Source organism: Musca vetustissima, unplaced genomic scaffold (assembly GCF_032173495.1).
Source record: "Musca vetustissima isolate MV318-11 ecotype Yass unplaced genomic scaffold, APGP_CSIRO_Mvet_v1 utg16819, whole genome shotgun sequence".
NCBI classification, from domain to species: Eukaryota; Metazoa; Arthropoda; class Insecta; order Diptera; family Muscidae; genus Musca; species Musca vetustissima.
The window spans coordinates 42,804-69,552 of NW_026873453.1; the positions used below are offsets into that span (position 1 = coordinate 42,804).

Sequence of the window (26,749 nt, forward strand, 5' to 3'; positions counted from 1 at the left end):
TTCAGAGGTTGCAACAGTTTCTGTTAATTGTGGATCAAGTTCAGCTACTTTGTTGTCAACTTTTGACTCACATGACGTAGATTCTGATTCTGTAGTTTCTGAGCTTTCCCCCTTCTCGGGTATTTGAGTATCGGCTTCAGTTTTAACTTCGCACACTTTGCCTTCTGTATTATCGGCTGTAGTTTCAGGTGGTTGAGGATCTTTTTCTGCAATGCTAGATGCAGGTGGTATTTGTGTTTCGGTTTCGCATTCTTTGACTTCGGAATTATCGGTTGTAGTTTCACATTTTTGAGAATCTTTTGCTTCTTCAGATATGTTTTCAACCGTTGATTTTTGGGTTTGTGTCTCCGCAGTTTGGCTTACATTGGACTCACATATTTTCGCTTCAGCTTCGGTCGCTATAACTTCTGCTACTTTTTGGGGTTCTGATTCAATTGCTGGTACTTTTTCAGCCGCTGGGTTTTGTGGTTCAACTTCTGCAGTAGTTCCGTTAGCTTCCGCTGTAGTCTGGGGTTCCGCTTCTGCTACTTTGTCAATCTTTGCTTCGCTGACATTAGGCTCAGGCTCTTTTTCTTCGGGTTTATTGGATGTAGTGTCAGATTCATTAGAATCTTCTGTTTTAGGTTCAGATTTTTCGACAATTGATTGAACTTGAACCTCTATTGCGGACACTTCTTCTTTCGCTGAAACTTCTGATTTATCTTTGGCTTCTGGAGACTCTTTTTCAGTTGCGGAAACTTCTTCACTCACTAGTTTTGGAGGTTCAATTTCTGCCACAGATGTCACGTTTTCTGATAATTTCTCGCTTTTAACTTCGGGTGTACTCTCGGTATCAGTTTTTTGTGGTTTCACATCAGATGTAGGAGCTTCTTCTGTTTCGGGCACAGCCGTATCTATCACCTTTTCATTCAGAGTGTCTTCTTCTTTTTGAACGGATACTTCCGTTGATTCTACATCCGTTAATGATAACTCTTCGGTTACTGTTTTTTCAGCTTCGTTATCATTATCATTATTTTCAGCGGCTAGTTTTTGGTCCGTAACTTCTTCATGTACAGCTGCTATTTGAGGTTCAGCCTCTGTAACAACTAAAGCCGATTTTTCAGTTGGAGTCTCAATGTTTTTGGTTACAGAATCGACTTTAGTTGGATCTTCTGTTGTGGTATTTTTAGGTTCTACTCCAGTTGATGCTTCTGCTTCAGTTTGATTCGATGAAACGGCATCTGCATTAGCTCTTCCAGGTTCAACTACAGGTGTTGGTTCCTCTGTCACAGACTTTGATGCTTCTACTTCAACCGTTGGCACATCTTTTTGGGAATCTGTCGCATCAGTTGTTTTATCTTCCTCTACTTTAGTAGATTCTACTTCTACCTGTGGAATTTGTTCAACTTTTGGTTCTACAGATACCTCAACCGTAGGCTTGGTTTCATCTGTCACTGTTTTAGACGATTTATCTTCAGCAGCTGGAGAAGCATTTTGAAGAATAGTTTCAGTAGGGCTTTCTTCTTTCTGTGCTTTTTCAGAATCTACCACATCCGCTTGTTTTTCGTCAGATACTTCTCCAACAGACATAGTTTCTTCTAGCACAACTTTAGATGTCTCTGTTTCAGGTTCTGGTGCATTCTTTGGAGGCTCAGATGCAGTTGTTGTTTCAGCTTCTTCTTCCTTAGGATGTTGCACTGTATCCGCTTGCTTTTGGTTTGATTGTGATTCTCCAGATATTTCCTGTACTTGTTGAGAATCTACTGCAACAGGTGTTTCAATTTTCTGTACGTTGGAAGATTCCACTTCGACCGCTTCCAATTTTTCTACTGTCATTTTCTTTTCAGTTATTTCGGCTGCAGTTATTGTTTCTTCTGCTACAGGGTTAGACGATTCAATTTCGACAGTAGGCGCATCTATTTGAGGGTCAGATGCAGCAGACGTTTCATATTTTTCTGCCCTTTCAGATTGTACAACAACTTCTGGATTTCCATCTGATACTTCACTCACTGACGTTGTTTCTTCTGTTGCAGCAGTAGAATGTTCTATTTCAGGTTTTGGAGCATTCTGCAAAGGATCAGATGTTGCCTCTGCTTCTTCGGCTTTAGCAGCTTCTACTTGGGCTGCTAAAGTTTCATTTGCGGGAGTTTCTCCGGATACGTTCTCAACTATAGAAATTTCTTTTACTATTGCTTTTGGGGCGTCAACAGTGGTGTTTTCATTTTTCGTTGATACGTCTTGGGTTTCAACATCAGTTTTATCTACTACTTCAGAAAGAGCTTCTGAAGAAGATTCTACATTTTCCGCAGTGATTTGAGATTCAGTCACAGTAACATTTTCTGATTCTGTAGTTTCTTGAGTTTCAACTGCAGCTTCAGTTTCTATATTCGAAGAAGATTCAATTTGCAATGTTTTCTTAGGTTCTGCTACGGGTAGTTCCGGAGCAACATCATTTGGTGTTTCAATATCAGTGGAGGATGATTCGATTTTCGTCGATGATACATCACTTTCCTTTGGTTTTTGAGATTCAACTTCTGTTTCTAATTCACCAATTTTTGCCTCTTTTTGAGGTTCCTCTACAACTTGAGGTACTACATCCTCCGAAGCTACAGTTTTTATTACGGGTACTTCATCCGTTATATTTTCTAGTCCAGTTTTGTTCTCAGCTTCTTCAGTTGCTACTTCAGATTCAACTACCATTTGAGGTAATTCTTCCACAGTTGTCTTCTGAACTTCAACATTTACTTCACTAGATTTCTCAGTTTCGTCTCCTGCTTTCTCTTCAGGACATTTTTGCGGTTCCAATTCGTTGGTGGATGCAATTGTGGTTGATTGATTGGCATTTTGAGGTTCATCATCAGATACAACATTAGAAACCGTTACTTCTTCTACAGCAGATTTTTGAGGTTCCTGTTCAGCGACTTCAACTTTGTCTTCTGTTTTGAGTTCAGCTGTCGGCGGAGATGTTTCTGCTTCAGGTACTGTTTCAGGCTCCGAAATATCATTTTGTGGTTCGCTTTCGCTTTTATTTTCTGGAGTTTCCACATTTGATTTTAGAGATTCCTCTTGAACAGAGGAAACTTTTTCTGGTTCTGGGGCTTGGGATTCCACAACTTCTGCATCTTCAGTTTCTATTTTAGATACTTCCGTCTCTTTTATATCCGTAACAATTTCCACAGATTCTTCTACTTTTATCGCTTCCTCAGCTTTCGATTCCGCAACTTTTTCTTCGCTAGCTGGAGTGGTTAGTTCACCTTCTGCAACGGAGATTGATTCCTTGTTTACCTCTTTATTCGGTTCACATGGATTGGACACATCAGATTCCAGTTTTGGATTTTCAGAAGTTTCTATTGTGGTTTCGACCAATGTTGGTGGTTCATAACTCTCCTTCACAGGAGGTTCAGACGCTTCTTTTTTGGATTCAGCAGGTGCTACAGCTTCACCACTTTCTTCATCAGTCTTAGTTTCACAAACTACAACCTCAACTTTATTTTCCTTTTTCAAAGGATTCAAGGGCATGGTCTGAATGTGGAACTCAATGGTTGGAAGTTCTGTCAATGTTTGTAAATCAGTATCCTCTAATTTCTCTACTGGTTCTGGCGTTTTCTCAGGCACTGGTGTTTCTTCCTCCCGAACCTCTGAAGGTACATTTTGATCAACGTTCGATTCAACATCTTTCTCAATTGCTAAGGGAATTGCTTCAGTCTCTTTAGTCTGACTTTCTACAGAATTTTCCGCTTCGTTTGCCTTTGCTCCTTCTTGTGGTGGTTCTTTATCCGAGTCCTTTGCTGAAATATTAGGATCTTCAGTTGATTGAGTAACTTGTTCTACAGGAATCGCCGTTTCTTCAACTTTTGAAGAATCCTCTGCAGTACCAGCTGCCAATTTTGCTAATGTTTCCAATGTTGGAACATCTGACGATGTGGTCTCATCTGCCTTTGTTTCTATAGCTCTCTCCTCGGGTGGAGGAATGTCTGCTGGTTTTTCGTTACTTTCAGCTTTCAATGGCTTAGCTTCTTCAGTTTTTGCCTCCGTCTTTGAAGGTTCAGATAATTTTATAACTTCATCTCCGTGTTTGTCCGACAATTCGGCAATTTGTGACTCGTCTCCAACTTTAGCTTCTTTGTCTAACTTTTCATCTTTTGAAACTTTAGATTCCAATAATTCTTCCTGCTGAACAGAACATGTTTCTTCGGTTACACATTTTTCTATTTTCGACTTTTCATCTTGTGAGACTTTTACCTCCGACAATTCGTTTTGTGGGACAGCAACTTCGTCATTTATTTCAACCGTAGATTCTTTGGTATCCTTTCCTATTTCTGTGGTTTCCTCCTTCTGGACTGTTTCTTCTGGTTCCTTAGCAGAATTTGTGTCAGCATTTGCCTGTTGCACTTCTTTGATTTCCACAGCCACTTCAGTAGTGGTTTCCACTACATCAGGTTCACATGCCTTCACAAATTCTTCCTTCACGTTTTCGTTACCTTGTACCATCTGTTTTCGTTTCACATATTTTCACATTTTCTTCGTTGAGACCTTGTGGTTCTGAAACCTTAACATCTTTAGATTCTACATCAGCCCCCTTCGATTCCGAATTTTTTTCCGTAGATTCATCCACCTTAGGAGGCACTTCTTCAGCTTTCGATTCCGAAACACTTTCCGTAGATTCGTCCAACTTAGGCACTTCCTCCACTTTCGATGCCGAATCATTTTCCTTAGATTCTTCGCCTTTATTGGACATATTTTCTACCAGAATCTCCTTGGATTTGTTTTCTACATCCTCTTCTGTTATCAAAGTATTTTCAGTTGAATCATCACCAGAATTATCCTCCATTTTCTCATGCAAATCTGGAGTTTCAACAATCGTTTCCAATACCACCACACTTTTTTCATTCGATTGTTTTTGCTCCTCCTGTTCTTCTAGCAATTCATCGGGAGTTGGGAAATTTTTCAAATCAAATTCCGTCAATTCTTCCGGTATTACACCCAAACTATGTGGATACATTTCATGTGAGCGTGCCTTAATTTCGGCTAATGCTAAATTTTTCAATTCATTCATTGTAATTAGTTCGGCTGCTGTTAAAGCTGTTGGTTCGTCGGCAGCCGGTACAGCCAACATTGGCCCCAAAGCCATGGCTGCCAGAATTTCAACAACAGAAGGTATACGTTCGGAGGGGTCTACCACCTCAACTGTGCTAAAACCGGTACAACCTTCTGTGTCGGAACTATCATCACCTGTTATAAAATATCGGCGAAAAGTGGCATATGTCGCGAAAGGAGAAGAGACGAAATTGTCAGCCCAAAACTCATGCATAGAATTCTTTTATATTTTGGGAAATTTTCTTTTCAAGACGTACAAGGGAAACAAAGCAAAATATTTACCTTACAAAAAATAACTGAAGAGAAAATCTAACAACAATGGAGGAGAACAAACGATGTTTAGACTAGCATTTCATCTATAAAAAAAGTTTTACCAGGGAGGAGGATTGTTTCGTTGATGTGACTTGTTTGATAGGTGATTATAAAAAAATAATAAATTTTCTAAAACTAGGCACAAGTGGGATTAAAAAAGAAAAGTCTTTGACATACCTGCCAAGGGATTGCTGCTGCTACTGTCATCCTCAAAGCCCGTTGGTGGATTTAGAACCTCTAAATTCTTTTGATCTTCCTTGTTATTATTGTTGTTATTATTTTGCTGGTTAACATTTGTGTTTATGGCTTCATTTTTACTGGGAGCATCCACATCAACATTGCGTGTCTCGGCATATGGTTCCTCCTGATCCAATGGCAGAGTATTTGAAATCATACTGCTGCGCTCGATCAATTCATCTAAAACCATTTTACTATTTTGTCCACCAATCAAATGTTTATTGAATAAACGATTATTGACTGGATCCAAATTGGCACGTAACAAATCCATTGACGAATCATCTGTGTCGGAACCCAGTTCGGATAGATCACTAATTTCATCTGCCGTTTTATCACCGATTTGGGCACGAACATCCTCCTTGGGATCAGGTACCAACATACCGACGCTTGATGTTGAAATTGAACCTCCAGCCAGAGAGGGTTTCTTCTTTTTGAATAGCCAATTATTCTCCCAGGCGCTGTCACCGACAGCACTTGAAGTCACAGACATGTAATCTGAAGAATTAAATAGGAATAAAAAGAAATTATATAGAAAATGAATCATTTATACATAAATAATATTCAAACGAAGGCAAGAAGAAAATGAAAATAAAGCCATAATATATTTAAATATTTTTAAGGTAAAATGAAATAAAAAGAAAAAAATCCTGATGTTGAAGTTAAATTGCGGTAAAATTTAAGAGTAAAATGAAATAAAAAAATTAATGCGAATAAAAAATACAACATGATATTAAAAGTAAAATAGAGGCTTATATCCCCTTATAAATTAAATTCCTAATCCCCTGACATTTTAATATCCAACCTCGCTATCAATACCTGTGTATAACATAAAATAGGAATATTAGGAGATAGCGCCATCCAAAAGAAAATAACAACACTAATTAAGCAAGGATCCTAACCACTGTACAGAATTGAAGGAGGTTTTGTTTCTAGACAAAGATAGATGACAGACCCAACACTTAGGTCAAGTTACAGCGGACCGATCAATCATCTTATGCTCTCAAGGGGGGGTGATATGATATAGGAAGAAAAAAGAAAAGATTTTGAATAGATTTTTTAATAATACTCACCATCTTCCATCTCAGATTCCGTTGCTACGACAGATAGATCTGGTAATGGTACCATATGAGTTGCCAAATAATCACTCATAACAGATTCACGGCCAGCATTCAACAACAATTCAGGAGATTTTTCTTCAGTAGTCTGGAAAGAAAATAGAAAATAATAAGATAAATATATAGTCCTTCAAAAAAGTTTATTTTTATGATTAGATATTATTCTCACGGGTGCTATAGGCCTACAGAAAATATACTTAACAGATCCATGCATTTTATAGTCCTTCCAAAAATATTCCCGCTTTAGATAGACCCTTTTTGGTATCCCTTGAACAAATATTCTTAAAAAACGGATGCATGAGATATGCTAAGCAAATCCACGCTTAAGGTGTAGTCCCTGAAAAAAATATTCTAAATCAAATCATCGCTAATCCCTTATATGATAGTCCCTATGATAGTCCTTCAAAAATATTAAAATAGTACGATGGTCCTGATTGGTTTTAATCATCGAAACACTTCTGATACCCTCCTTTTGGTATGGCCAACAGGTCCAATTTGCCTTTTCTTTTTTATCTTCTTAAGCGTAGAAAAATGCTTTCCTTTCTTCAGTTTTGGTAAGAGGACGATATTTTCGGTGAATACATGGTTGAGGAAGGTTATCGTTTTGTTTTTGGTCAAAACCCTCCAGCATTAATGAGCTGGTAAAAAGTTCTCAATTCTGTGCATTTCTGACGTATTGCCTTGCGCAAACGGCACATAATTTCAATATAGTATTCCTTATGAACCCCACAAGCCATTGGAGTCGAAGAAAACAGAGAGCCTTCACATTTGGCCGAACCTGACGTGTTTTTCTTGGGTCTTGACTTTGGTTTCAACGTCACAGATTCACATGCTTCGTCACCAGCAATGACTTTTTGAGGTAATCTGGAAATATCCTGAGGTATTTTCTCGTGGCGATATTTTGTTCAATTTTATAACCTTATCCGATGCCACATACAACCTAAAACACTTGCAAAAATGCCTGGCATGAACCGAACGATATTTCAATGTTATAGGTAACATCTGGTGTTGGACAATATCGTTCCTGAAGCGGTTAGATTTTTATTGGCTAGCTCCGCAAAACAAACTAGGTCATTCATTTAGTGCCATAGTTTCTTTTAGTTCAATTGTTCATTGGTACACGTCAGAACCAGGGACGTACGCAGGGGCGTATTTTTGAGTCGTATTTTTATGTTACAGTCTTTCGTTCGATATTAAATCCTTCGGGTTACTTTTCCCTAATAAAAATTCAAAAAAGGTGTCCATAATCACTTACCGTAACATTAGGTTCAGTATCCGTATAGCTTAAATCACTTCGAGGCTCCACCGAACTACCCGAAGTTATCGATTGATTTTCCATGTTATAATTTTGATCCATATCGCCAGAGCCGTCGACCATATCGGTAACATCTTCGGCGCCATCAGCCATTACGCGTGTCAAATTGGGTGAACTTTCGGTCATGTTGCGATTATTGTTCGATTGTTTGTCGACAATCTAAAAATAGAGCAAAAAAAGAGGGAGAAAGAGAGAAAACATAAAAGATAAATTGTTGTTTAGATAATCAGTTTACGGCCTTGACTTTGAAAGAATAAAAAAAATAAATAATGGAAAGCAGACAGGGACCAGACAACCAATACACCTGCACACCACTTAACACATATTGACTGCTGGTGTGTTAAGCTGTTCGCAAAAAGCATGTGGTGTGAGGGTGGTTTGTTGCCCAGGTCAGGGAACTTAACGAAAGTTAAGTCGCCGACAGGTGGGTGGCTGAATGGCTAAGTTTCGTTAAGTTCGGTGTGACACAACAAAATAAAAAATTGTGCGTAAGCGTCAAACTGTCGCCGGAAATATTGATTTTTGTTTCGTTTCTGTTGTTGTTTGTTTAAGCCGCTGTCATCGATAGGGATTCCTTTTGGTTATTCCATTGCCCAGTAGGTTTGGAGGTTGTAATTTGTACAACGAACGACCCATACAATGTCGAAGATGTTCATAATTTTTGCTCATTAAAATATCAGGCGTTAATTTCGTTACATAATTTTAGAAGTTAGATTTTTTAATTTTTAGTTTTAATTTTTAATTTATTTTCTTTTTTAATAACCGATTTTGAAATTTACATTTTGATTAGCTTCTTCTTGATCCATTACTTGCTTTTTTGGTTTTAACACTTTCAATTCGAAATCGAACTTTCAAACACTTTGATTTTTTCGGGAAATGTATAATCCTTTTTAGGGGTTTGCTTAAAATCTCCCTTTCCGTGGAGTGGGAATTTTCACCCAGCTAATAAGAGCGCTGATCCAATTAGCTGGTGCAATTTTCTATCACTTCTTTGGCTTTTTATTTTCGATTCGCGAAATTTATAACGACGTCTTTACGCTTTAGTAGCTGTTGGACAACTGGACAAAAATGCGTTTTCTATTTAACATTCTATTGGATTTTCAGAATGAAAAGAAGGGGGAAAACTAAACTGTTCCATGTCCGGTACGAAGCCTCAAAAGTGCTCAATGAATAACCTAACGAAATACATTTCGTTGTTTTTGTCATGCCTACAACCCTTATGTCGAAATCATGTTCCGAAGAATCATAGAATACCCCCGAAAGACAACAAACAACAAACCGCGAGGCCAAAAGGTGGGTGGCACCCCCACAAACTTGGCGTCAAAATGCCACACATTTATTTTATTATTTTAAGCTCAAAGCGGTGCCGGTTGTATACCGACCGATATGTTTGAAGAAATCAACAAGTTGTTTAAATTCTTCTCTCCCTCCCGGCAAATAGAGAACAGGTCAAAACCCAGAAGGGAAAAATCGGAAATTTGAGGTCAGCTGTTTTCAAAAAGAAATTCTAAAAATACAATTTGGTTTTGTAAGTTGAGGGGGTTTCCAGGGTGGAAGGGAAAACCACCAATACAATACATAGTACAGACAACAACCATAAACCTTAGAAATACATAATTGCAATATTATGAAACGAGAAATTCGATTTTACAAATCTCCCCCTTGATGACTAGGCGCCAGGGTACTATGAGTAGGGATACGTAAGACGAATTTCGACTATTAAATTAATCGAGTTTTTTTTTGTATATTTGCTATAGAAGAGGTGTTCGAGGATATAGAAGAGCTCTTCGGTTCTGCAGAAGAGGTATTGTAGGCTACAGAAGATGGTTTCTAGGCTAATGAAGGATATTCTAGGCTATTGAAGGATGTTTTAGGCCATGGCGCTGGTCTTCTAGGTCTCATATGCTATAGATTATGTCTTTTATGCAATAGAAGAGTTCGACTAATCTTTAGAAGAGTTGTTATACGCTATAGAAGAGCTTTTCTGCCTATAGAAGAGGTCTTCTACGATATATGTGATGTTTAAAAGCTGTATAATATATTAGACGGGCTCTTTAAGTCCTATAGTTATATATATGCCTCAAAGGTTTCTAGGCTAATGAATGATATTCTAGACTATAAAAGAAGTCTTCTACGCTATAGAAGAGGTCCTCTATGGTATAGAAGAAGTATTCTAGGCTATAAAAATGTCTTATATGCTGTAGATGAGATCTTCGAGGCTATAGAAGAGGTCTTCTGGGCTCTAGATGAGGTCTTCAATCAACTGAAGAGGGTTTTTAGGCTATAGAAGATGTATTCAAGGCTATTGAAGAGGGCTTCTCGGATATAGAAGACACATGCGACACAAATGAGGCCATCTAGGCTATTGAATAGGTATTCTATTGCTTTTAAGAGGTATTCTAAGCAATAGAAAGGGTTTTCTATGTCATTCATCATATGCCATTGAAGAGGTCTTATAGGCTATAGAAGAAATCTTATAGGCTATAGAAGTGGTCGTCTAGTCTATGGAGGAGGTCTTTTATCCTATAGACGGGGTTTTTTTTTACTATAGAAGAGGTCAACTAAGATATAAAAGAAATGTTCTACAGTATAAAAGAGCCCTTCTGGCTATAGAAGAGGTATTCTTGAATATAGAAAAGGTCTTCTAGGCTACAGAAGAGGTCTTCTAGGCTATTGAAGATGTCTTATAGGCTATAGTAGAGGTCTTCCAGGCTATTGAAGAGGTCTTTTATGATATATCATAGGCCTTTTATGCTATAGATGAGGTCATCTGTGCCATAGTATAGGTCTTAAAAGCTATAGGAGAAGATTTTTATGCTATAGAAGAGGCGTTGGAGGATAACTGTAATAAGTTAATCGCAGCCAAAGGGAATAAAGTTCGTGGATTATTTCCCATTTTTTCCCAGTTAAAATTAAAAATATGCCCCTCTTGAAAAAAAAATCCCAACTTACCTTATTCAGCACAGCTGTCGCCAATAGATCCTGATAGCTTGTTGGCTCGAAATAATGTTCGGTACGATGGCGACGTAGCCCACCACCATTTGCCAAATTCATATCGGCCATTTTACTCGGCCGATCTAGAGCTATTTCAGAGACAGCATAAGTTTTGGATAGAGGTGGCATATCGATTGTCTCCTCAATGATGCTTTGGATCATCTTACGCAAGCGGGCTTCTGAAATGTCTGTAAAATCTGGACCCGGTGTTGATTCGCGTGATCCATCACCATGCGAAATTGAGCCATTTGTATAGATGTGAGGGTGATGATGTGGGTGCAGGTGGCCATTGGTTTTTGGTGGTGGCGCAGGTAAATCTGTAAAAAGTGTGGACAAGTTAATGCAGCTGTTTAACGAAGTGTAAACATTGAGGGGTTTGTTTTTAGGTTAGGTTTACTGAAAATGCAATAATAACATTAATGACATGCAACTTAAATAATACCGATAATTATGTTATGTGTATGTGAGTTACAGTATATACGGACTAACTAATGGCACATTAACTAGATTTTATAAACACACAGATAAGGAGGAGTGGTGTGATAATTATGGGGAAAATTTGGAAACACATAAAGAAGTGATATTCTAAGTTATATTAGAGGTATTGAAGCTATAGAAGATGACTTCTCAACGATGGAAGATATCTTCTAAGCTACAAAACAAGTCTGTTATGCTATGGAAGAGGTCTTCTTTGCTCAAAGTTCCTCTATGATTTTTAAGCAATAGGAGAGGTCTTCTAAGCTAAAGGGGAGTTATTCTAAGGTCCAGAAGAGGCCTTCGAGGCAATGGAAGAGGTCTTCCAAGCTATAGGAGAAATTTGCGAAGCTATAGAATATGTCTTCGAAGCTATGGCAGAGGTTATTTGAAGCTATAGAAGAGGTCTTCGAAGCTACAAAATAGGTCTTCGCAACTATAAAACAGGTCTTCGAAACTGTAGAAGAGGCCTTTAAGGCTATAGAAGAGGTCTTTTAAGCTTTAGAATAAGCCATCAAAGGGGCCTTCGAAGCTTTGGAAGAGGTCTTCTAAGCTATAGAAGGGAGAATCGAAACTATAGAAGAGGTTTTCGAAGCTAAAGAAGAGGTCTTCGAAGGTAGTGTAAGATATAGATGTATTTTAAGATATAGAGGAGGTCTTATAAGAAGAGGTCATCGAAGCTATTGAAAATGTCTTCGAAGCTATAAAAAGGTCTTCTAAGCTATAAAAGAGGTCTTCGAAGGTATAGCAGAGGTGTTCCAGGCTATGAAAGAGGATTCTAACCTATTGAAGAGATCTTCGAAGCTATAGAAGAAGTCTTCGAAGCTATAGAAAATGTGTTCTAAGCTATAGAAGAGGTCTTCGAAGCTATAGAAGGGGTCTTCTAAGCTAAGAAGAGGTCTTCTAAGGTATTGAAGATGTCTTCTGAGCTTTAGAAGAAGTATTCGAAGCTGTATAAGAGGTATAAAAAGCTATAGAATAGGTCTTCTAAGCTCTAGAAGAGGTCCATCCAAGCTACATGAGTGGTCTTCTATGATATAGAAGAAGTTTTCTGTGGTATAGAAGTCTTGTATGTTATAGAAGATTAGTTTCCCATAATTATCGCTCTACCCTCGTAACATGCATTCATTCACAGATTTAACATTAATTTTGCCACTATTACTACAATATTTTGTTATTGTTTGCTTTGCTATCTACCCGTCATCATCTATGGTTTTGCTATGAAATCATAACATAAATAAAATGCAAACGAAATGAAATAAAAGACACGTTAAAGACTCAATTTACCTAAATTTACTTTTAAGACATGGACTACAAACAATGCTAATGCCACCACAATTCCAAATATGCCCGTTATCAGGCCAAACATAAAGTCCATGATGGACTGGTCACAACAACTGCGGCTGAGAATGATGGGAGGTATTGGTGATGGGGCATAAAAGTGGTAGCAATAGCTTCAGCTGGTGGCGGCGACGAGGTGACAGTAGTTGGAGTGGTTGCAACAGTAATGTTGTTACCACCACCATGCGATGATGACATTACAACAATTTATATGTCTTGTTTTTAACAATATTTTTTTTTAATATTTGATTTTTAATTTTTAGTGTTCATATTTTTTTGGGAATATTTATTTTTGGTTTTAATTTTTTTAATTTTCTTTGGTACTATAATTCGAAATAAATAAATAAATATTTTTATTTTATTTATTATAAAATATATGTTCATGTTGGATAATTTCCATATTTCATGTTCACAACTTAAGGAAGCTATATGGCGTGGCGCTGCATACATAGCTTTTACATGTTTGCAAACATCGAACTGTTTTTTTCGGGGAAGTTGTTTATTTGCCGTTTTATCTTGATTTTGTTTATCTTGTCTTGTGGAATTGTTGCATTAAGCCGTCGTATTTGGATTTTTTGTCATAATTATGTTTTCAAGTCTGTTTGTCGGGGATAGGAGTGTGGCAGGGTGTTGAGATTAGAGTGTATTTTTTTCGTTTTACTTTCATTGCCCGGCCTGTTTCATTCATTTTCAAAATCACTTAATTTACATTAATGTTAATGACGTTGTCTATGACGGTTGGTTGGGGTTTTCTCAATTTTGGTTTGGGAGTTGAATGCATTACGCGTTTAATTCAATGACGTCAATTCGTTGCTGTTATTAATTATTTTATTGATTTTATATATTTTTAAATAAGTAACTGGTTTATTGATTACATATGTATCCGTATTATTTTTGTTGTTGATAATGGTAATTATACTTTCATTACTTGATTTTGTTGTATTCACAAAAAATTGTAATAGGCTGTCAAAATTAATTGCAATTTTAGAAATTATTAAACAGTAGCAGGACTGCGATAATAATTTGACATTTATTAGTCAGTGCTAAAAATATCAGAAGGTTGCAACTTTCAACTTTTTCTCATTTCTAAATCCACAATTTCAGTTTTAATATTTATTCTAGCATTATTTCATACAGCCCAGTCAGTCTTTAAAAATATTTTTTGGGTTCCTGGGTTTGAATATGAGGATAACACAGAATAGCAATGTCAAGAGATAGCTCCACCCAGTGCGAAATGGTCACACTTAAGTAAGCAAGGGCCAAGGGCCAAAATTCAAAAATGCACTGTTTCTAGGCAAAGATAGAGGGCAGTCCGATTTCCTAGAGCAAGTTAGACCAATATAATCTACTTTGCTGGAATAACAACAATGATAACGAAACCAACAAACTATTAGATGAAAATGCTTTGTAGAAGCCTAATGCTCCCTAGAGGAGTAATTGAAGACGACAAAAATCCACGACCTTAGTTTAGATATCAAAGACATATAGAAGAGATCTTCGAAGCTATAGAGGAGGTGTTCGAAGCTACAGAAGATGCCTTCGAAGTTGTAGGAGGTCTTCTAAGATATAGTGGAGTTTTACGAAGCTATAGAAGAGGTCTTCTAATATATAGAAGAGTTCTTCAAGCTATAGAAGGGATCTTCAAGCTATAGAAGGGATCTTCAAATCTGTAGAAGCGGTTTTATAAGATATAAGAGAGTTATTCTAAGCGATAGAGAGGTCTTCTGATGTTCGAAGCTATAAAAGAGGTCTTCTAAGCTATCGAAGAGTTTTACGAAGCTATAAAAGAGGTCTTCTAATATATAGAAAAGGCCTTCCAATCTTTAGAAGAGGTCTTGGGAGCTATGGAAAAGTAAGCTATAGAAGAGGTCTTCAAATCTGTAGAAGAGGTTTTCTAATATATTAGCGATATAACAGGTCTTCTGAGTTATAGAAGAGGTCTTCGAAGCTATGGAAAATGTCTTCTAAGCTAAGCTTCAAATCTGTAGAAGAGGTTTTTTAATATATAGGAGAAGTATTCTAAGCCATAAAAGAGGTCTTCTGAGGTATAAAAGAGGTATTCTGTGGTCCGAAGCTATAGAAGAGGTATTCGATGCTATAAAGAGGTGTTCGAAGCTATAGAAGAGGTATTCAAAGAAAAGATGTGTCCTAATACATAGGAGAGGTCTTCTGAGGTACAGAAGAGGTATATATACAGTCGTTTATAGCGAACTAGCAGGGATCAACCAAATTAGTTCGTTATATCCAAGGTAGACATAGGCTTTGCAGAAAAAGTATATATTCAGTTAGAAACGGGTAGTTTTTTTACTTAAGAAAACTGAATGTAGGGACCGATAAAATAGATCGTTATAAAAAGAGTTCGCTATATCCGCGGTTTGTTATAAGGGTAAATATTTGTATAAAAAATATGTATCAAAAAGGTGTTCGCTATAAATGAAGTTCTTATAACCGGCGTTCATTATAAGCATACTCGACTGTTTTAAGGAAAAAACTGCCTATAATTCAGATAGCGTATATAGTTTTTAAACTCAAATATTTATATATCAAAGATCTGATCTCAATTTAAGTAATGATATCTCTTCCGGTAGTCATTCATAAATATTGGAATTGAAAAATGTGCAAATGGTATGGAAATCCTCATTGGATATAATTAGTTTTTTCATTAAATATCTTTTAAAGAATTCTATACAAAATATAAACTTAATGAAATAAAATATCTGATGGTGTTGTATATACCATTTCTGAAAATCGAGAGAACACAATTGTCATTTATAATTTTTCATTCATGAAATTGGCACCAGAGACCAGGGTTTTCTTTGTGATTTCCTTCATATACACCTTCCAAATTTCATCCAGAAATAAATCTAATTAAGTTTTTCCGACAAAAAAATTGCACAACAATGTAAGTGTTTAATGTGTTACAAAATAACTATTTTTTGTTGTTGTTGTTATTATAATTGTTCTTGCCAACAATAACACTTGCTGTATTAACCGTTTAAAATACCATTTAATTGCAATGCGATCAAATAGTTTGTGGCAAAAAAAAGTAAACCTCTCAAATATGTTATACAACATGCAATGCAATGAAATTCAATGACCCCTGAAATAAAACCAAGAGCTGTTTGTTGTATTTGGGTGTTTTGGTGTCTTTTTGTATTATTGTTTGTGATCTGAGGCTTTGGAACCTACCTACATTTGAGTGATCGCCGTTGTTATTAAAATGCACATAATTCTTTATGAATGAAAATGAAATGTATGTGCATTTATTTATTTAAAGTAAAGGCAGGCTTTGATAACAAAATGCAAGTCAATTGATAAAACATGGAGTAGAGAGAGGGGGTCAGGAGAGGGAGGAGAAAAACTAGACTACCTTGGGAGTTTATAAATATGTTCTCTACAAAAATTTCAGTATTTGAAACTAAGAACAAAACATTTCAGACTTAGAAGAAATCCTAAAAATGATTACTTATAAGAAATGTGTATTAAAAAATATTTATTTAAATGTTGGAATCAAATTTGAAAGATTTTTTTGTTGAATATTTGTACATCTTTAATAAAATTATTAAATCCTTCACCACTCTATGGTATAGGGTATCAAGTCTTTGTGCATATGTTTTTTTTTTAATTGGCATTTGGTTAATCTAATATCATTAATATCGAAATTGTTTAATAAAATCTATGAAATGTCTTTTTTAAATACTCATTTAAACAACTATTGACAAACATATTCATTTATAAATATTCGTTTGTATTTTTCTTTCATAATTTCGAACCAAATACCATACCATATATTCTTCACACATCATTTGTTTTTAAAGCATTTTCATTATTACGATACGATGATGTGTCTCCTCCCAAATGTCAACGGTATTTGACATAAATACTTTCATTTTCATTCAAAGCCACACATTATTTGTGTAACCTCCGTTTGGAGTGGAGTGGTCAGTACCGGTGATGGTATAACCACAATAAATATTTTATGGTTACATCTTCACGACGACATATGAGTGCAATGAATGGAGGCATGATTGACTGAATGGAAGAAAAGCTGTCCAGTTATATTTTACCACCACCAACATTTCCAAATATGAAAAAAATGTCATTGCCAACAACTTTCCTCAATGGTCGGTAGTTGTGAGTTTTTCTTTCTTTTCATACAACCACACAGTTTGGTCTCCGACAAAACTAGCCGCATTATTAAGATGCCAATTAACATAATAAGGCCCAAAACACACTCGAATGTTGACTTGGTCGGTGGTGTTATATTTTTATTGGGGACCATAAAATAGAAGACAGTTAATCTAAAGCGAGTGCAACCAGTTGTTGTTGGATGTTTGGAGAAGTGCTTGTTTGGGAATTTCCAAAATTGGATTGATGATTTTAAATCATGCAACTCTTTTTCAGTCGATGACCCAATAATTAGAGAGCAATGACACAGTTGTCAAAATTTATTAGTTAATGATCCAAAGAGCTAAAATATATTGGGAAGCTTTATATTAATCCTTAGGATTAATAGGAGATCCCAATTGACACTAAAATTTACACTAATGTAAGCCACCAACATTGCAATTGTCTTGTTATAAAATATAACTCACAGAAGAATATTTTTTAAAAGACTTCCACAGATTAACAAAAATATTCCAAATCTAGTTCAGAACTGAACATTTAATACGTCAAACATAAGATCTTCAAGTTGTCCGATATAGGCGACAGGACTTCCATAGACAAAACATCTTCGATAGACAGGAAACTTTTCACAGGAATTCTGTAGAATTCAGGGAGGAGACCTTCGAGCACAATATACCTTCAAAAAGTCTTCTATTGGAAGTAGGGGTTTTGCCGACCATCACAAGACAAAGGACCGTTGAATTGTCTTTTATAGACACAAAAAATACCTTCGAATAGGTCTACCAAAGACAAAAGACATTTCGCAGGTTTCCTGTAGACAGACAATCTCCAACAGATATTCTATAGACCAGTATACCCTCAACAAAATTGTACAGACATGCGACATTTAAGTGGAATTTTATAGACCGAATAGCGTCGACGGCTCTTCTATGCACCATCAAGATATCCAAAAGTCTTTTAACAGGTCTCCTGTAGACAGGCAATCTGCAACATATATATTTTATAGACCATTATACCCTCAACAAGCTTTCTAAAGACATGCGACATTGAACTGAAATTTTATAGACCGAATACCGTCAACGGGTTTTCTATACATCATCAAGAGGTATTCTATAGATAGAAGTAATTTAAAAATGTCCTGTCACAGAAGGTCTTCAATAGAAGTTCTACAAACCTTCCACCAATTATTTGCTGACATAAAATCTCCAGTAGCTCTAGAAGACCTATGATAAGTCTATACTGAGGACCAGCAATAGGATAGAAGTCCGCCAATAAGTTTTTTGATATACACAAAATACTTTCAACAGGACTTCTACAAACCATCAGGACCATCGAACATTCTATAGAAAGTATACCCTTAACAAGCTTTCTACAGACATGCGACATTCAACTGGAATTATATAAACCGAATAGAGTCAGCGAGTCTTCTATGCACAATCAAGAGGTATTTAAAAATGTCCATTTACAGAAGATCTTCAATGGAAGTTCTACAAACCTTAAAACAATTATTTGTGGCCATAAGATCTCCAATAGCTTTAGAAGTCTATCCAATAGACTATACTGAGGTCTACCAATAGGACATAAGACCTTCAATAACGTTTTTTTATACACAAAAGACTTTCAACACGACTTCTACAAACCATCAGGACCATCAGAAATTCTATAGACAGTATACCCTTAACAAGCTTTCTACAGACATGCGACATTCAACTGGAGTTTTATAAACTGAATAGCGTCAGCGAGTCTTCTATGCACCATAAAGAGGTATTCTATAGATAGAAATCTGTTAAAAATGTCCATTCACAGAAGATCTTAAATATAAGTTCTACAAACCTTCAAACAAATATTTGCATACATAAGATCTCCACCAATATGACATAAGTCCTCCAATAACGTTTATTTATACACAAAAGACTTTCAACAGGACTTCTGCAAACCATCAGGACATATTTTAATGATATATAATTTTCAATAGTTTTCTAAACCTCTGGAATACCTTCAAGTGGTCTTTCAAGGCAGACATTTGTCAATATGTCATCTATAGACGGAATATCATTTTACAGGCTTCTAAAAATTGAATACCTTCAAAAAATGTACTATGGATAGAAAGTCAGGGTCTTCTACCATAGACCTATTAAATGTCTTTTGTAAATTCATGGGAAGGGCTATTTCAAACATAAAATTTACAGCGATCACATTAACTAGCCTCTAAAACCCGGATTGTCAAATTAAAACCACTTCGATTGGGAAACACACCTAGAGCTTCCACAAAGCATCGTTATATTAATCGATTAGTATTTCGGTAATCATAACATTTTATTTCAGAAGGTAGAGATTTAGTCTGTTGTAGCCTGTCCTAAGTGATGCGGCTGCCATCTATCGTTGCCTAGAAACAACGTCTCATTGACTTTTGTGCAGTGGTTGGGTTCCTTGCTTATTTAGTATTGCCATTTTCCTCAGGGTGGCGCCATCTCCTGCCATTCTTATCAGTTTGTTGTTTAGATCACCAAACTGCGCCACCCGCAAATAAAGATCCCGATCACGTCGATTGGAAAAAAGTATCAAAAATTGGCAATACCACTATAATAGAAGATTTTTAAAAATAATAGCTTTATAAGGCTGTGCATAGAAGAAAATGGCTCTAAAGAAAATTCTGTGGACGAAAATCCATTGTATAAGGTCTTCCGTATAAGACATTTGTTTCGATATAAATATTAGAGGCATTTTTTATAGAAAAAAATTCTTATAGTCGAACTATAGAATACAATGCCTCTATAAGGGATTCAAAGACGTCGTAGACACCATGGACTCCAGATCCCATTATTGTCGGCGAGTTTATTCTGAACATTTTTGCATCGATTAGCAATTGAGCTGCATATGCTAATAATATGTCATGTCATTGTTCAAAAGTTAATAAACAAAGTTAAAGATTTCAATTTCGACTTTGCTCCAGCAACAATAATAATATAATTAGAAAATAAACTTGTTTTTTTACACAGGCGGGAATTTCTAAAGGGCTACTGACTGACGTCTATTACTTTCGTATTTGAACTTTTCTCTTTAAATTGTTTAAACAATTTATTATTTCCACACTAATTGCTATAAGTCAAGTGTAAATTTATTATATAAATGTAAAAAATATAAGCATTAAATCAAAAAAAATCAAACAAAACGATTATTTATTGATTTAAGCATTTTGAAAAGGTGTCTCGTTTCATAGTCAATGTTCCGCATTAGCTGTTATATTCTCATCACCAGAATCATCATGGTTGACATCTTCCATGGTATTCGAAATTTAAATAATTTTTGTTTTGTTTTAGAATTTCCGCGCAGAATCATCTATTCATTCATTCAATATTTATAATATCTATGGCTTCTTTTTTTGTGTGATTGAAATAGTTATGACGGTTTGTTTTATTTTAGTTTTGTAGTGGAACTAGATTCTCTTGATGAAATTAACATAACTTTACAATTAATTTTGCAAATGATAAATTGTTGCTATTTTGAAACAATGATAGCTGGTGGGGTGGAAAGTAGGGGGATTTTTTAGAATTGGTACTAAAAAAACATGTTGTCATCATTGTTTTGTTCTTTTTTATTTTAGAATACAATGATTATCAATGGTTTTTATTTCTATGTTAAAATAGTTTTTTTTAAATATAATTGAATGAATTATGCGTGAATAGGTTTGTTTTAGAAATGGCGCCCAAGGTTATGCGGCATTCAAAACAAATTATGTTAGATTAAAAAAATATATTGAACAATTACAAACACGTCAAAAGAAGTAAAATCGGAAGATTCCGTTACAGACATTTTTTAGATAGAAGATTTATGGTAAACAACGAGGGTATTGTACAAATATTTCGGGTTTTCAACAGAATGGCTTTTATAGGGAAGTTTAGACAATTTTTTTAACCGAATTGACTTTAATCTGATATTTTGGATTCTCATTCCGTAAACAATCTCCTTACCAAAAAGTATCTATATTTACCCAAATTTGGGAAATCCTCTAGCTAAACATTATACCCAATTATTAGGAATATTAATTCAATTTAACTATTTTGAGGAGTTTTTCAACCGAATTGCCCCTAATTGGATATTTTGGTGTTTATTGAAAAAAATTTTCTACTAAAATTTGACTATTATTTTTTGCCCCCACATAAAAGTGGTTTTAAATCTTACCTGCCAAAGTTAACGACGTTCATTTCATGAAATGGTGATCATAATATCATTATTTTAAATTTATTTCCACTTTTTCATAATATTAATTCATTCTTGCAACCTGTTTAGTAGAGAAACATGTCTCCAGCATACAAGTCTCATCAAATCTAGAACTTTATTCCAGTTCAACATCATTAATACGAAAAATATTGTCATTATTTAAAAAAAATCGGAGTCTAATCGTCAGGCACGCTTTCATAAGTGGAATTTGTATGTCATGTGTGTTTCTAGATACAGTCAAGCATGGTTATAATGAACATCGCATACCTAAATACAAGTTTCAATAGTGAAACTCATCTATTTAGTTATTGTGGGTAAAAATATATATTAAAAATACTGATAATACTGTCCTATGTTATGGTGATGCCATCTGACTTTGCCGAAAAACAACGCCTCCTAGAATTGTGTGCAGTGGTTTAGGTCCTTGCTTATTGAGTGTTGCCATTTTGCACTGGGTGGCACTACTTTTTTTGACATTCCCATTTTGAATTATCCTCACTTCCCCTACTCTGCTGTAATACATACTACATATGTGAAAACATATCAACAATTTGTTTTAAGCTAATAATTTGTTGACGTAGTTGGTGTATCTTCTTAATTAACACTTTATTTTATCTATTTATTTTTTGCTTATTTTGACAAACTTATTAACCTTTTTGGAGGCATTTTTAGTTAATGTTTTAGCAACATGTAGTAGTGCTTGTTTGTTGTTGTATTAATGGAGTTTAGTTTTCACCTACGGCCAAGCTAAGCGTGTACTAACTCATCTGACCAAACTAAATGAATATTTTGTTTTTTTTTATTTTAATATTTGCTTTGCATTTAACATTTTTTGACACAAATTTAGGGTCAAGGTTAATTATGAAGTATTTTATTGGTTGTTGTTTTAGTATCAGTTGTCAACGAAAATACTACGAATTATAGAATCAACCATTTGTTTTTTATTGGAAATAGCAAAAATAATGATAATTGTCAAATATATATTTTTTGTAGTACGAAAAATTAAACAGAGAACTGAATTCTTATCATTTTCTGGTTGAATTCCATGGACTTTAATCGTTGGGGTTTCAGGAGACTAGCAATAATAATACATGAACATAATTAAAGTCGTCGGAACTTTCAGAGTTTTTAAAAATTTTGGCAATAACAACAAAATAAGTTTGATAGTTAGATATTGAGACAAAAAATCATATCCCAAACAAATCAAAGAGTAGTCATTAGTTTAATTTTTTTCAGAAAGTGTTTATTTATATTTAACTATATTGTCCCCTTAAAAGTAATCCTTGCGGCAATAATTCATTATGCGCACCCATTGAAGTCCCAGAAAAAGTGAGAAACCCGTAACATTGGACTGAACTTGACGTGATTTTTTCAATATTGGCTCTCCTGAACGTGTCTTTCGGGATGGTAGGGCTTTGGTACAACCATGAACCGTTTTGAGATAATGTGGATCGACGTTGTTATTGGCCAAAATTTAGCACCAAAACATTCGTAAAAGTAGCTTAGCATGAGCCCAACGATAGTGATTCGACAATTATCTGGATTAAAATATGTCGATGTAGCACTGTCCGGCTGTTCAAATTACGATAGATCTCGCAATATTTAAGGTAGAGCTTTGCGACTTTTTAAATACATTGATACGTACAACTTTGGCATAGCCCCAATATAATGATACCCAAAATATTTGATATTTTGGGAAATTTTTTCAATCGAATTAATTTAGTTTCGTATTTTGGTTCGCATTATGTAGAGAATCTCTCCACCAAAATATTGGTCCACTACTATAACGATACACTTCCCAGATTTGGATATCTTGGAGATTTTCGATTTTGCGACATAGCCTTTTTCTGGATTCCCATTGCGTACCATATGTTCCGATCAAAACTTGTAAATATAATAAATGTAAACTTGTTAAAAATAAAATTATCTATATTGGCCCAAATTTCTCGGAGTAGCCCCCTTATAAGGTTCCACCCTACTATTAAGTATTTTACGAATTTTTATTGGAATTGTCTATAATTAGCCGGGGGTAGCACATCTTTCTATTAAAAATGATGAATATTAATCCAAGTTTCAGGTTAGCCCCCATCATTGGTGTGTTTTGGACACGTTTTTCAACTAAATTGGCTGTGATGCTATGTTTTGCATTCTCATTAGCCGAAAAATTTTCCTATCAAAAATAATCAATATAGGTTTATATGTTTTCAACAATACATAATTAAATTTGATATTTTGGGTTCTCATTGGGTCCTTTGTTGATATAGCCCCTATATAAAGGTAACCACCAATATTCGATTTTGGGTACAGTTTTGAGCTTATTTGGTCCTGGTATGTTGAAGGACCTAGCCTAATTTTCCAACCAGAGAGTCGATAATATTTACGATCCCGATCGATTTAAGGTTGTTTGAATGTGTGCTCATGGTGGAGTATTTTTCCAGGTTTCCTATTCCTCCATTATTATTGCGCTAACCATATTGGAGGGGAAAATAAATACAAAATTTCAATAATGCAGCAATATTCCATTACAATAATAATTTTCATTTCATTTTCCATAAAATTGATGATAAACCCCCTGTTATTATTACGTCAAAAATAATCTCTTTCCGTTTTTATGAAGTGTTTACGAGTTTTTAAAGACCATACAAAAATGTTTAAACACACCACCCGCCCCATTTTCCAACCGACTCTTCTATAATCCACAAGACAAGCAGGCAAGGTGTTGGTTGATGCATCTTTTATTTCAGCCACTGCATGATTTAGTGGAGCTTCGTATTTGTTGTTGGTGTGTTGTTTGCCAAGTTTGTTTTTTTGTTGCTTTGCCCAGACAGATCGTGATAATACCGGCTAATTGTAAAGGTCAAGTTTAGTTTTTCTTGTTGTTGTTTTTTCTATTAAAAATGATTATTATTTACATTCCAAATATATTTTAATTATTTTAATATTTATTTATATTTTCGATGATTTTTATATTTGATTTGTTTAATATTCATGTGTTTTCTAAGAGAGCTATTTAAAATCAAGACGGAAGTTTTCAGTATTTTGAAGCTTCTTTTGTTTTTGTTTATTGGCTTGTCATTTGTTTTATTTCACTGCAATTTTTGTTGTAGGTTATTCATGAATTCCACTTTGATGGGAGGCATGCCAAAGGTGTGTGTGGGGTTTCACTGATTGTTTGTGTGCGCGTGTTTGTGAGATATTTTTTTTTGTTTCGTTGGTATTTTGCAGATTTTTATTCTTTTTTATTTTGAACATTCTTGATTTTTTATGGTTATCAGTTTTTAGGCTATTATGTTTCAGACACTTGTTTTTATTGTTGCACACACTCACTCACTGACACAAAAGACGAAAAAAAAGTGGCACACAAAACGACGATACAATAAAAATATCTTCCAAGTGATAACAATATTTACGCACTGATATCACCGCAGAAAAATTGGCCAAGAAAGACAAATCAACAATTGTTGTTGCTGTTGCCGTTGATGTATACAATTTCTTTAACAACAATAACAAAAAAGAAACGTTGAACTTTTTTTAATTATTACAATTTCGGAATTTTTGATTTTTTTTTTTTAAATTTCTAATTTAATTTTTGCTACTTTTTGTTTTAATTATTTTTTTCCTATGAATTCTTTTTATCTTTGGATTATTTTTTATTATTATTTTTATATACAAAAAATATATTATGTTTTCTTTTTTAAATTGATAATAATAATATATAAATATTATTTTGTTATCTCCACATTGGCGCGCGTTTAACGACTGATTTTTTGTGTTGCTGAAATTCAATTTCAATGTCGTCCGTCTAACGTGCTTGGCTTGGCATGGCGTTGGAGAGATCTAAGAGAATTTTGTTGGCAGTTATATTTGGCATATTGAATGAGTAAAGCGGCGTGAGTGCGTTTCGCTCTCTGTATTGTGTGTACCGACGACTCTTTTTATTGATATCAAACATCTATTAACAATGTTGTCTGTCATCAATAGAATAGTTGGCTGGTGGGGATGACTCCCCATTGCAATTTCGTTGTTTTGGGGGTAGCAGCATGTTGTTAACAACAACAAGCCTTCTTAATAGATTTTGTTGTTATTGTTGTTTTTTTCTTTTTATTTTATTGATAACATTTGACAATTTGACCCTTGTGTGTGGTATAATTCGTATCTCTTCTTTTTCTCTCTCTATTACGCGTTTTACTCTCATTAGTTTGCAATTAATTGAAATCCACCGCTATAAATTAATATTGCGGGGATTTTGCTGTTGTTGTTGTTATTGTTTTTGTTTATTTTTCTTTGCAGGTGAGTTGAAGGGGTCTGAAATTTTTATTATATTCTGAAGTGTAAACACTGTTGGCCGCAATGAATCAATATTTATTGTGTGTCTCACTCACATTGCATTATTATCTCATGTATTTGAAGAGAGGTATTAAAGCGAGAACTCAAGATAAATGAGTTGGACATTTGCAGGTCAATGAAAATCATAAAAATAAATTTATTTTAACTGACTTATGTATTTTTTCATAAAACCCCATAAAATTAATAAAATATACTTCAATCTACCACATGGAAATCAATCTTCACATCGTCGTTAAAAATTGTCTTTAATATTTCGTCTTGTTCCTCCATTAGTCCTTGAAAAATATTTCTTTAAAAAACGCAATATTCGTTATGTTCTTGAAATTAAAAATTGTTTATTTCCTCCGCCATAGTCCTGTCCGTTCGTGTAGGGTAGTTTGGTAGTTATTCAATCGAATTGGTTGAATTTTTGTATTTTGGCTTCGCATTGGGTAACAAATCTTTCTACCAAAAATTATCCATATTGGGTCCACTTTTAAGGATAGCACCCCATGTAACGATACATCCCAAATTTCGGTACTTTGTGGATTTTGGTCACTTTTCAACCAAATTGGCTATAATTTGACAATTTTGACAATTGTGTCTGTTCGTCAGAGATACCTAATGTTAATGGGGGGTTAATGCACTCGGGTAAATTGGACCCAAGATATTGTGTGAAGAAGAAATCAGAATTTTTATTCTATGGGGTATATATATTTCCTCTTCAACTTAAAAGGCCGGAGAAGTTGACAATAAATCCAAGATGAGTGGTTGACCTTTAAATTGATACAAATTATATTGATGTATATACTCTGATATTGTTTAGTATTCCCATTACCACATCAGAAAACAAAAATGTCACGCTGATAACTATGAAAATTTGCATGAAGTTCCAGTTATAGTCAAGGACGATATCTCCAGTTCCCGATAGAGGTCGCATGATATTTAGGGTGTGAAATGAACTGAAAACTGTTTTGTCTGTTTTCTGGTAGCTTTGTAGATCATAAAGGTACATATTGAAGGCGATCCGGGTAACAGATAAACAAGAATCTTTTAATGATAATCGCCCAATATTTAGCAAGTCAGCTGGATCAAGAGATTTGTGTAAAAAGTGATTAAAATTTGCATATTATATGTTTAGTACGGAAAGATATGGTCCGGAAAAATAGTCAGTCTATAAATGTGGAAAAATAGTCAGTCTATAAATGTG

At 34.9% G+C, this 26,749-nt stretch overlaps 1 protein-coding gene across 1 annotated transcript in view; it reads right to left on the reverse strand.

Annotated features, from left to right (window-relative positions):
* LOC133325270 (serine-rich adhesin for platelets) overlaps window positions 1–26,749 on the reverse strand; it is a 103,289-nt gene that overhangs the window by 26,377 nt on the left and 50,163 nt on the right. The window contains exons 6-9 of the mRNA XM_061534061.1: window positions 11,008–11,395; window positions 7,996–8,214; window positions 6,696–6,828; window positions 5,566–6,120 (exon numbers count right to left, since the gene is read on the reverse strand). Coding sequence (XP_061390045.1) covers window positions 5,566–6,120; window positions 6,696–6,828; window positions 7,996–8,214; window positions 11,008–11,395 — 1,295 coding nt within the window. The remainder of the gene's footprint in view (window positions 1–5,565; window positions 6,121–6,695; window positions 6,829–7,995; window positions 8,215–11,007; window positions 11,396–26,749) is intronic.